Source organism: Aplidium turbinatum, chromosome 4, assembly GCF_918807975.1.
Source record: "Aplidium turbinatum chromosome 4, kaAplTurb1.1, whole genome shotgun sequence".
Classification (NCBI taxonomy): Eukaryota; Metazoa; Chordata; class Ascidiacea; order Aplousobranchia; family Polyclinidae; genus Aplidium; species Aplidium turbinatum.
The window spans coordinates 26,252,639-26,265,596 of record NC_137475.1 but is presented as its reverse complement, the minus strand read 5'-3'; the positions used below and the strand labels follow the sequence as shown (position 1 = coordinate 26,265,596).

General features: G+C 35.4%; 1 protein-coding gene across 3 annotated transcripts in view; it reads right to left on the bottom strand.

Annotated features, from left to right (window-relative positions):
• Nucleotides 1-5,681: 5,681 nt before the first annotated feature.
• LOC145768831 (protein sel-1 homolog 1-like) overlaps nt 5,682-12,958 on the bottom strand; it is a 30,878-nt gene continuing 23,601 nt past the window's right edge. For all 3 annotated transcript variants that reach the window (XM_082580430.1, XM_082580431.1, XM_082580433.1), the window contains 4 exons: nt 12,688-12,853; nt 11,495-11,657; nt 10,007-10,214; nt 5,682-8,746 (listed from right to left, as the gene is read on the bottom strand). In XM_082580430.1, coding sequence (XP_082436556.1) covers nt 8,621-8,746; nt 10,007-10,214; nt 11,495-11,657; nt 12,688-12,853 — 663 coding nt within the window. In that variant the 3' untranslated portion in view covers nt 5,682-8,620. The remainder of the gene's footprint in view (nt 8,747-10,006; nt 10,215-11,494; nt 11,658-12,687; nt 12,854-12,958) is intronic.

Genomic DNA, 12,958 nt, shown 5'->3' with positions numbered 1-12,958 from the left:
TGGTTAGAATTTAGAAAAAAAAACTATGATCTTCGGCATCAACTTTAATTAACCTGACTACAATCTCAGTGCTGCAACAAACCAACAAACGCAATAGTTCAAAACATTTTTTGGGTTTAGAAATGTTGCTAGGAGCATAATTATTTAAAATTTTCAAGTCATGCAAATTCAGGATCTGGATTCAACTTCCACAAAAAAGCAGAATCTAGATCCGATCCGGGTCTTTTGAAAAACATTAAGATCAGAGTCCAGATCTTGTAGGCCTATTCCTCTATATGAGTCTACTGTTTAGCAGGCAGGTAGCCTATGTTGAAGTTGGCAAATTAGTCAGTTCAACTTTGTTTGTTTATTGAAAACCTAACAACACCTAAGGTAGGCCTACTCAAAAACGACCAAGATAAAGTAAAATAATGTCATAATTTTATAGGAGGAACCTTCAGATGGGCTCCTCCCATAAAATTGCACTTCTAAGTTATTTTTAGAATTTGAACAGAATTTTTTAAACTCATTGTCCGTTCTTACCAACTTTGTTTCAACAGAGCTTCTATTTTTTTTTGTTACATTTGTGCGTAGCCTAAGGGAAGATATTTGATAAACCCCACTTCACAAAAATGTACAAAAATATTAGTCAAAAATACTGTCAAGTGGAAAATCTGTGAAAATATTGTTTACAAAATGACGCCATGCAGCTAACCCTTGCTTTTGTAGCATAAAATGGGAAAAGTGTGTTTTTGGAGTATTTTTGTAAAGTTTTTAGCTCATGATTATTTTCATCTGGAAAATTGAAGAAAAGAAAATTTCCAGTAAGATGAAACCAAACTTATTTAACAGTTTCTTGATAAGGCTTCAAGGGAATGATACGTTGTACGGTATTTGCAATGTGCATCCAAGCATACAAAAATCAGAAATTTATAAAAAAAAATTGAAAAATGTAGATTGATACAATATATGAAATTCCCTTCTGTGACTGTAATTAATGTTGTCATTGATCTAATTGATTTAAATAAGTTGTTCTTTTTTTTATCTAGACCTGCTACTTTGAGAAACAGCTATTATACAGGCTTTCGTAGGCCTATAGCAGTGGTTCTCAACCCTTTTGTTTTGGCGGACCCTTTATGGGTTCCTTCGGAGCGGTTGCGGACCATTAAAAAGTTTTTATTTGAAATTTTGGTAGCCTATATCGCTTCTCCTATAATGGAATCAAATGTTTCATAAGTTTCGAAGCGACAAACTTAGAAAAATTTGCTGAACTCGCAACGCACTTATGACGATTGATGACATTGACGAAGGTATGAGCTTTATGTAGGCACACTGCACCAAAAACCAGTAATCTATAGCCTACAGTATATTGATTTGATGTTTTTCTTTAAATTTTATCAAAAATCAATAGAATTTTGCGACCGTATTAGGTACGAAGAATTTCTCTCTTTTTTCATTTCTAATCTATATTAATTCGTTATAATCTTTGTCATTGCAAAACTGCTGTCTCAACAGAATTAAGTTGGACATAGCCTTATTGAAAAAATAATTCATTTATATGATATTTTTTTAGTTAGGAGACCAAACCTTTGTGCAATGTCCTTTGAAAGTTCAAAGGGCATTGCACCAGTTCGTTGGGAATTACAGTTTGAAAATCACCGTAGGCTAATACACAAATAAAGCACCATGCTGCAAACTCAGAAACCTTCACGGACCCCCTGAAATCCCCCGGTTGAGAACTACTGCCATAGTTATAGTCTACGCTATACGAGAACAGCGTAGGAATAAGAACTCCAGTCAATCATTCTTCCCATGTCCATCCTACAGCAGAAGCTTCACCGCACGCATGGGTCTCAACAGCCATCTTTGCACGCCAAACTAGTAGTGCAGTCGTGGAAGGTTTTTTGTGGGAAAATTTTTTTATCAAGCTGATACTTTTCTCAGACCTTCCCCATACTATGCAAATGGCTCAGAAAAAAATCCCCATCAATCGGATGATGGGAAACCCCCTTTTGGGCCCTTTTTCCAAATGACGTCACAATCCCTTTATGAAAATTTTAAGTTTTTCAAAATAGGACATATTATACATCATTTTTTAGGTTTTTTCAAGGGGAATAACTTTTTCTATTAACAAGAACCCTGAAAATGTACAGAAAAAGAGTTATTACCGATTAAGCAAAAGGATAAATTTATGAATTCCAGGCAAATTTGAAATTATTCGTCCCTGTTGGACTTATTCTTCTACATTCGTTAACAAGAATTAAACAAAGTAAGCGAAACATAAATTGAAGCTATCATCATCATCAAAAACGTCAAAGATGTTGCTTTCCTCCTCGTCTTGTCCCGTTTCATCTTCATTGTAAGAGCACTCCTCTTCGGTACCAACATCTACGTTATGCAAAATTGAAAAAAAAAACTTCATTCTTAAGTTTTTCGTCTAGTCTCTGGAGTATGTCGTTCATACTTATTATACATAGATACGAAAAAGATGTGAAACTATCTTTGTATTTGAAGCATAGCCTACTTAGGCTACTATACTATTACATTCGACACCATGACTCCAGATATTGCTGATAATTGCAGAATTCTCTTTTCATCTATGGTTGTAGGCCTACGATCAACTTCTAACCGAGCAGCACACAGTAAAGAGGACAGCAAAAAGCTTTACCGGAATTTGGAAAGATCTTGCGATCGAGTAAGCTCTTATGCGCTCAATTAAGTCGCGTGGAGGATTGACGGAAGGAAAAGTATGCAGAAAGTGTTCGACATCTTTGGGTTTTTGGTGTGAGTCACTCGGCAAGTATTCATGAAGCAATGACGCAACTAAACAAGGCTCAGTTTCTATGAAGTAGGCTAACCAGCATGAAGAGTTGGATGCTTCAAGAAAAAAGAGGGATAACGAAGATTGTAAAAGTTTCTGGCCTGGTTAACAACGAAAAACCCATTCTTAGTACCAGATGTAAACCTATCTTCTCCTTCAAACGGTCTAGTGTCCATCGCCGGAAAAGATGACGTCAATTGTGAACAAGCGGAGCAAATTCGTCAAAATATCCAAAAAGGTTTAGATGGGGTAGCAATTACTATCGCATCAATCAATTGTTCAAACCATTAGAATCCTTAATGGAAGTAAACAAAACAAAAAGTAGTGCAAGTGGTATTGGTTCAAAAGTCATGTTCAATAGGATGTTTGCTGTTGCTGAAAGCGAGGAAAGCCTTGAGCAATTTTTCGAATTCGAGTTGACTTCAGAGCCAATGTCGATGTTCAAGGAAGGCATGATGAGAAAGCCTGACAAACCTTCTCTTCGAAAAATTCTTTTGCCTGCTTCTTCGTCGCATGCCTTAGAGGAAATCAACAAGCAACTTCTATTATATCGACGGTGGTGCATTAGGCCTACTACATAAAGTTCGCTGGAAAAAAGGAATGAAGTTTTCGGAAGTTTGAAATTCGTAGGCTATGTGAAATATATCCAAAAACATTATACCCATGCTGTAGTTGTATTTGATGTCTATCATGACGAAAGTACTAAAAGTCACGAGCACTTGCGCCGAAATTCCGTTCCACAGAGCACGTTTGTGAAAATTGATCCGAGCAATTCACTTCCTTTTACTCAAGATCGCTACCTCAGCTGCATCGAAACCAAGGCTGAATTCATCAAGTTTGTTTCTACCCTTCTGAGACAATCCGAAGTTGAAGTTCACAACTGCTCTGATGATTTTACAATAACATCTACATTGAAAATAACTGATCTACACAATGAATATTGAAAAAGGAAATGCACAAGAATAAAACTGCAAAGCAGAGGAAAAAGGCACATCGCATGGCGGTTAATTACGCGAGGCAAAATGCTCTGATGATGCTGACGGTTCCATTGTAGCGAAATCCCTTGATTATGCTCTTCTTCGAAAAGGTCCAGTAAATGTCATTGCTGATGATACTGATGTAGTTACTATGTTACTGCACCATTGGAAGACTGACACTCATGATGATATTTACTTCGACCAAGGAGCGCTTCAACAAAGCCTGGAGTATCAAAGAAGCCAACCCAAGTATTAAAGAAGATCTTCTTTTCCTCCATGCATGGTCAGGATGCGACACAACGTCATCGATATTTGAAAAAGGGAAAAAAGTTTGCGAAAATCAGAAACGCTGAAAGAGAATTCTGCAATTATCAGCAATATCTGGAGTTCCCAAAACGAGGTCGGAGAAGCCTTATAACTGCATTCAAGATCTGGTATTGTGGCAATGAAGATTCAACGCTTACTAAACTCAGGTATGTATTTTTACATAGGGATTATATAATAATGTTTACACTTTAAAGATATTGTCCAATTCTAGATACCCTGTATGTAATATTTATCTTTGTTTACTTTTAGACATGACAATTACATGTATATGGCATGCGAAGGGGTAATTGCACCGAAAAGCTACCACCGAGCCAAAGAGCAGCCTGCTTCCATGGGTTACGTCTTTAGAATTTAAATTCAATGTTTGTGAATGGGAATGGAGAAACAATAGCAACAACGAACTTGTCCCAATAATGACTGATATGCCTATAGCACCAGAAGCATTTATCAAAGTAATTAGATGCAGATGTAAGAAATCAACGAAAAATCCATGTGAAACGAAAACTTGCACCTGTCGCAATTATGGAATGGCATGTGTTTCTTCGTGTGGTGAATGTCATGGTGTGAAATGTAATAGTATAGCAGCCTAAGTATGCTTGAAATACAAAGATAGTTTCACATCTTTTTCGTATCTCAGTAATAATTTGTATGAACGACATATTCCAGAGACTAGACGAAAAACTTAAGAATGAAGACTTTTTTTCACTTTTGCGTAACGTCGATGTTGGTACCGAAGAAAAAGAATTCTCGTACAATGAAGATATGAAACGGGACAAGACGAGGAGGAAAGCAACATCTTTGTCGTTTTTGATGATAGCTTCAATTTACATTTCGCTTACTTTGTTTAATTCTTGTTAAAGAATATAGAAGAATAAGTCCAACAGTGACGAATAATTTCAAATTTGCCTGAAATTGACAGATTTATCCTTTTGCTTAATCGGTAATAACTCTTTTTCTGTACATTTTCAGGGTTCTTGTTAATAGAAAAAGTTGTTCCCCTTGAAAAAAGCTAAAAAATGATGTATAATATGTCCTATTTTGAAAAACTTAAAATTTTCATAAAGGGATTGTGACGTCATTTGGAAAATGGGTCCAAAAGGGGGAGTGGGGATTTTTTTCTGAGCCATTTGCATAATATGGGGAAGGTCTGAGAAAAGTATCAGCTTGATAAAAAATTTTTCCCACAAACACCACTTTTTAAGCTCCCACGACTGCACTATAGGCTACATATCAAATTTTCGTTTATTGCTTTGATGTAAAAGGAGATTTCTGTATTATTTTTACTATTAAATTACTTTCCAAGAAAGGTAAATTGATACATGTGAATAACGTTTTTACCAGAAAATGTTTTTAAAAAGTATGTGAGAGATCAGACTTTCATTTCAGCCTAAAGTTAATAGTTGTGTCACGTAATTTTAAGTTAAGAGGCATAAATTTCCTCAAAAGTTGAATTTTAGTCATTGCATTCCATCAGTTGAAATAATTGAGCTATCAAATTATTGCTGAAAATCTGTTACGGTCACTGCTGCTTACAAACTCGATCAACCTAGAATACACACATGAGCAAGCCTTCAAAATAAAAGTGTCAACAACAGATAGTATTTATTCATCAGTTTGCAATAATGTCGCTTATCAATATCAAAAATTGAACAGCCCCAATTACAAAAACCCAGCACCAGTTTCAAAAGGTTAGCCTATTATGCCAGGCTTGAAATGCTATAATTTTTCGTTGATGCACTTTTTACGATGCGATAAAATAGTATATTCTTTATGCAATTTGGGAAGCTTCAAAAGGAAAACAGCAACGTTAAATATACCCCGTTTTTATTAGACATCTTAATGATGTTATAAGACCAACACAAAAAGCTACTTCAATCAGTGGATAAATTTTGGGCATCTTCAACCTACACAATTTGCTTTACCGCAGTCGATCCACAGAAGCCTCGTATTCAAATAAAGTTTATGTAGATATAATAGAACACTGAGGAAAGAGATGGACAAGATCACCAGTTTTATGAGTTTCAAGAATATGTGATCTTAAAGATCAAAATCACTTTTTCTGGTCTTGAAAAAATAAGATTTTGATTAATTATGTTGCAAAAAAAAGTTAGTATGAGCAACCTGGTTAAAGGTAGTTGGTATTGCCAACTGTTGCTCTTAACGGCTCATTGTAATAAGTTAGTGACTGTTGTTATTAGGTCTCTTAATCGTTTTCGTAGTTTGCGTAGAATCGCAACGTCACACCAGGCCGAGGGTAATTACAGTATTGAAAAAAAATCACTAAATTTGCAAATAATTTTATGCTTATTTAAAAACAAACTTTGAACTACCAAATCCTTCATCAAGTTTTTGTCTGGTTCATATGGAAAGCTTTTATTCGCATTATTAAGTAGTTTCAACTTTTACTGGATTATATCAATTGCACCATTTACCCATCTGGCAACGTTGATACTGTTGTCTGCGGTTTAGAAAACGTTTACTTTTACGTTTTGATAACGTTTACTGTTATCCAAAACGTTTAGAGATGTGCGGTGAGACAAAGCGCTCCAAACAAAATACAAACGCTACATAAAAAAGAGGCAGGATATGTTTTTGCATTTAATATATTTGTTTTTACTCAGACCCTAAACAATTCTTGATCTGACTGATTTGCTGCTATAAATCACTTTACATGACCAAAGTGGACAATGGAGTCGTGTTTTTAGCATCACCATTCTAAACTTTTGAAGTATCTAAAATTGGGCCAAGGAAAAAAACGTTGTTTTTTTAGAATTCACAAAACAGAATTATGAACAAAGTTGAATCATTTTATAACATGTGAACTTCAATTCTAAAGTGATCTTGAACATCAAGATAACGCCCATCTCTGTGGAGCATGGAGTCTCCAGCCGAAGGTCAATAAATACCCAAGAATGGGATAAGTTCATTAGTCCATCCACACAGGAAAGACTGTGCAAACACAAAGTGCACAAGTTCTGATCCGAAAATTGCACGTGCACGTGGCAACTTAGTAGGTAGAGGTGATGAACTAAAGCGAAATGTGATTTGATTTACGCTCTGCATCTAGTTTTCTACTGGAACCTGCTTGCATAGATATTTTCATTTGTATGGATCAGGGTCTCTTCCTTCGCCTCTTTCCGTAAACTTCAAATTAAATTTATCCCTTACATGTTTCTGTGTCCAAAGTTCGATATTTATGCACTTTCTGTCCTCTGCTATAGTAAATTCACTTCCTCGATAAATAAACTGGTTAAGAATCCTTGGTGCATATTCAACAATCATGAGCTAGCAGCAATATAAACATAGATTTTAAACTTCCAATTAATATCCTATTGACAAAAGATACCATAAAAGAAAATTTTTCCACCATCTACCAATTTGTCCAATAAAGTTTTCGGTTTCATACCAGAAACTTTACTAAAATAGTGCATTAATATTAAATATTAAAACAACATTAAATTGTCAGGTAAGATAAATCCCTTACATCTAATCACTGAAAAATTATACATAACTAGGTAAAACTAAAACTGTTTTTATTTTCAGAATAAGTTAGAAGAGCTCAATTCAATTATTTTATTAAGTTCCTATTTGTTTCAGATCAGTTTAAATTTAAAAATTATCTGCAGACAACATCGCAAACGTAAATCGATTATTAGCCCACAGTCGACATTGTCCTATAATTCTACAATGCTAACGGATATTGCTTGAATGTCAGGTGAAAACGACAAAGCGAATCATTTCTTTAGTCAATTTATAAAATATTATTTTACAAAGAATCCATTCAAGTGATAATGAGACGTTCCGTGGATCGACACAAATAACTGAAAACATTCGATCCATTTCGATCAACAACGTTCTGCATACCTATTGAAACACTGCCGACAAACACAAATAAAATCTCTACTTAACGGGAAGAGTTGTTCATATACGGTCGAATTAATGTACAATCTTTTACCATTGTCATCAAATTAAATAAGACATTTCCGTTAATGTGCCATAGCATGTCGTAACAGGTGTCGCTTTGACAGGGTTGATCAACAGTGGGCTCCTTTTTGAGAGAAATATTATTTTTTGCATTAAATTACAACTTAATAAATAATAATGGTAACATACAACGATAAGCAATAAGATCTATGTGTATGAAATTTTAACATAAATGATAAAGTAACAAGTATTTCTTCCTTGTTGAACTGTAATTCGGTGAAGAAATAATTGTTTGCATACAATCACCGTCCTAGTATTAAACTGCTTGGCAATCTGTACAATGTACAATTGTACATACCTTACTGATTTTTACCACATACGTTTGTCATAAATCAAATAATGATATGTCAATGAGAAAAGGTTTTGTAAAGAATTACAAAGAGTCCACTGTTTTAGTCAAGCCTGCATATTTCCCAATTCAAGATCCATTCAACTGTATTCCAAAATTGACTAAACTGAATAGTATCTTACGCCAATCACCAAAGAAAAACAACAAAAATCCGTTTTTGTCAGGGTCAAAAGTATGCATCGGTCACCTCCGTTGCCTTCTGAAAGCAACAACAAAACCTAGCAGTAAGGCCAGGATAGTCATCAAGTACAAGTCCCAATTGTCAGATAGAAAAGGAGAAATCTTCGACAAACCATTGTAGAACCACCGCTGCAACAGAAAAGTTTTTAACATGAATTATAAGTTTGCAGTACGTTCTTAACAAGAAAAAAAAAAAAAGAGCAAAACTTAAAAAGCTACTTCGCAGTTGACCACATTTTGTCATATCAAATTTGAAGCAACGCAGCTTCCAGAGTGCGTTGGTATGAGGATGTCAAAGACTACGACAATTTATGGGTTCGTCTTGTACAATAATGGAAGCTATGTGCACGGATAATTATCGTTTTCAAGATACTATTTATGCATTATGCAATGATTATGTGTAATAATAACGAAATCTGTTTCCCAAGGTTCATATTCATTTTAAAATCCTTTGTAAGAGCGGTTGAGATGCATTGCCCCAACACTGCAGAGGGTTTCGCGTTACTACAAATTTGAAGCGCAGAGCCTCGTGTTTCACGTGCACTGGTAAACTAAAATTATCTCAACAAAATAGAAGTAATGGATGTGTGCATGGCTGCTTTGAGACTAATTTACGATTAGGATAAAGGTAAATCTAACCTCCCTGATATTACATACATAACTCATTGTAAACTATTGCAGTGCAGTCAATGGCAGATACGTTCTTCTGAGTTTACGATGTAAAGATCAAAGAAAAGTAGATAATCTAATTTCATTAGCTAACTTTTCGTGGCAAAAAAAGTATTTTTCAAAATGATCTTAATGTGGTGCAATGATGACCTGATTGTAGATCAATTACTGCAGTGTTTTTCAATTTTTTTCGAGCCACAGAACACTTTATGCATTAAAATAATCTTGCGGAACACCAAACGAGATTTTATAATGATGCAATAAAACAAATAACACAACAATTTATTAACTTCCATTTTTTCTCAGTGCGGTATTTGGGCCTGTTTCGATGACCACAAAGTTATTATCCAGGCAGGAATAAGAGAAAAACAAACGCGAAACTCTTGTGATTTTGATTTTCAACAGATATTCCATGGAAAACCTGACCAATTGGCCATCTTTCACGGAACGCCAGTGTTCCACTAAAAACCGGTAAATTGAGAAACGGTATAAAATCGATGAAACTTCTTGTACCAGGCAGATAAAGTCATTTACTCTAAACAAATAGAATATGGTTGCTTAAGAGGTTCTGTACCAATTTTAGCTTTGGCGTCTGGTTTGTTCTTATTGTAAAATCAAGTAACTGACACAAATCATAGCTTGCTCCCTTCTCTAAAGCTCAATATGTTTTCGCAAAAGCTAATTGAGGCAAGCATGTGGTTTAAAAAACTGTTTTCTTACCTGATTTTGTAAAAAATCTATTGCAAATAAAAAACCAATCTTGATAAGGGCAAGACTGACAGGTGCAAATGCGTCAGCGCTTGCGTCAGCAGCCATGTCATAATGACGCTTGGCAAGATGGATGTCCTTCTTCATCCCCAATCCCTGCTCGTGCATGTAGCCGAGGTTGAACATCGCCTGCGCGTTATTGTTCTGTTCGGTGGCCAACCTAATACGATAAGAAGTTAAAAATACAAACAATATATATTTTCAAAGCTGATGTAACATAATCGTCGTTATAACAACGCAGATTAACGAATCTCTACCATAGCAGCTATCTACACTGCTTGAGATTTCCGGCCACAAAAAAAAATTGAAAGAGTGTGAAGAAGGGGCGTTCTTCCGGCCATCACCACAAGGCTCGATTACCCTTGTGGCAAGAATACGGTGCGATACTGATGAGCCCAGCCTCATGGGTGAAACACGTGTCTATCGCTGTCAAATCTTGCTACAAATCGGCTGCCGAGAAACTAATTGAAAGAATATTGAAGCAAAAAAAAAACAAAAACGGAAAAGCCATGTTCAGCTCGAAACCAAAATCGGGGACAAAATTATAGCTTGGCAAGTGTTGTTTAAACAGTGTAACGAACACCGCTGTTTAGCGATGACACGCCCAGCATTCACAGAGCAGAGATTACCCCACACACAGTTATTAAGTTTTAAATTTCTGATATCTCCGTAACTTTCAATAGCAACAATATCAAATATACTAAAAATAAAATGAGAATTGAGGAGCCCTGTTCACCAGGCATTTAGTTAAATAACATGATATGCTGAACTTAGTTTACACCAGAAGAACGAATATCATGCTATTTAATATCGAGTATATGTGATTTCGTTGAAAAAAAAATTGAGTAACATCTGTCTATAAATCTCCCGGAGTTATAAAGTATCGTTTGTTCTTGATACTAATATCAAAGTAATATTGTATTGTAATCAAGTTTTATTTTGAGCTTATCGCAAAATACTGTATAAAAATTTAATTATTAACAAAGGAGAAGAAAGCTAAAATCAATACTTGAGCATTTTAATGTTTTCTACAAAATCACAAAAGTTGTTGGGCAGTAACTTCATCAACCAGTTTGGTCTCCACTATATTTCACTTTTTTATGGAGTCTTCTCTGCACGTACATTTCATGTAATCAAACTCAAAATTTTCAATGCTGAACACCGACTTTAACTTTTGTACATTAAATTATTATTAATTGTTTAATATAAAATTCACGTTCCTAGATATTGTCGGCTGCGTGGCCGAGTAGTGAGAGCGCTGACACGAGGCTAGAAAGAAGCTTGGTTCAACTTGAAAAGCATCGGCTTTAAAATGATTCATGAAAACACTTATGTTCCGTACATTGTATTAATGATGATGATGCATTGATTAACTCCATTCAATGATAAATTAACTTTAAAAGACTATGCTCAAACACACGATAAAAAAGAGATGCTTACTTGTAATGGCTGGCAGCTATTTCGTAATCAACGTCTGTTCCTTTGCCATAGTAATGATAATCGCCGAGTTTTATCCGAGCTATCGAGTAACCTTGTTCTGCTGCTCTGTCCCAGTGGATTAAAGCACGAGCAAAAGTTTGATTCGGCACAAGATTGGATTGTTCTGGAATGTAAGTTACAAAAATCGATATATTACTTGGGTAAAGCATGAATTAAATATTGAACAATCAGTATATTCTATGCGCTCAGGTGAAGCAACCTTTTGCACCACAATGCATTTAAAACCATTGCCATACATCGGGTTTGTTTGTATGAAACTTTAGTAATGGCCTAATACAAGAGAAATGAAAAAATAAACTTAACTCAAATAATTTGCGGTATTTAGAAAGCTGGGGCGTGCGTATGGAATCGCAGAAAATTCTTAATACAAAATAATAGATTTGATAAAACGAACTGGTCGGTGGTCACCCTACTTTCGTTGGTGCCGAAAGCTTAGTATAATGAGATTGAGAACCTTATCTCCTCCCCCAATGCTTGGATTCAAGTATGGGACTCACCTTTACCTTTATACGAAATCGAAGGATCACGAATAAAAATCCATGCAAGATTGCAAGAACAGCAAAAGATTATAAAAATAGTCTTCATCACGCTAAAACAAAGGGCGCAAAAATGTAGAAAAGTTTCACCACGCCTTACTTAGATTCACATCAATAAACATGTCTCATCAGATTAGGAGGCACTCTACTCACGTTTGACTGGCGGTAAGCTGGCTTTGGTATTTTTTTTGTTCTAATGTTTGTGTGCATGTCAGTTTTGTTGCAGTGCAGTTTTTTTTAGTTATGTAAACCTCAGCTTGTTTTACAGCCTTTTTCTAGTTGTTTTTGCCATAATGATTGGTTGAAGACGGCATGGCTATGCCACTGCGTCCTTGTGTTGTGAGTCACACTACACCAAGATAATAATTTATTATTAAAGTTTGCAAAACAAAAACACGAAAACGCTTTTTCTCGCGTTTTGTGCTCAAGTACCTAAAATTCGAGTTTTCATCTCTTGCTAAATTGGAAACAATAGCAAGTCCTACAGGCCTACATGTCTGGCTTCATACAAACTAGAAAGCTTTATCTTTCTACAGTACATCGACTTAAAATCTAATGGTTAAAGTAAAATTTTCAGTTCTCATCTACAGTATTTACCCTGATCGAGAATATACGCCACGTTGCTCTGAGCTACTTCATATCCAAGTTCAGCCAAAAACAAGTAAATAGAAAGCGCGGAGTCGATCCGACCAGCTTTGTACTGACGATGAGCAAGATCGAATTGAGAAGACCACCGTCCACGCTCGCATACATTTTTGTGTAACTGAACATAGAAACATCAAATATGCGAAAGTTTATATTGAATATCTGAAACGTTAGCATAAAAGACATCGTAAATGATCTAAGTTTACCCCTTCATGAAAATAAA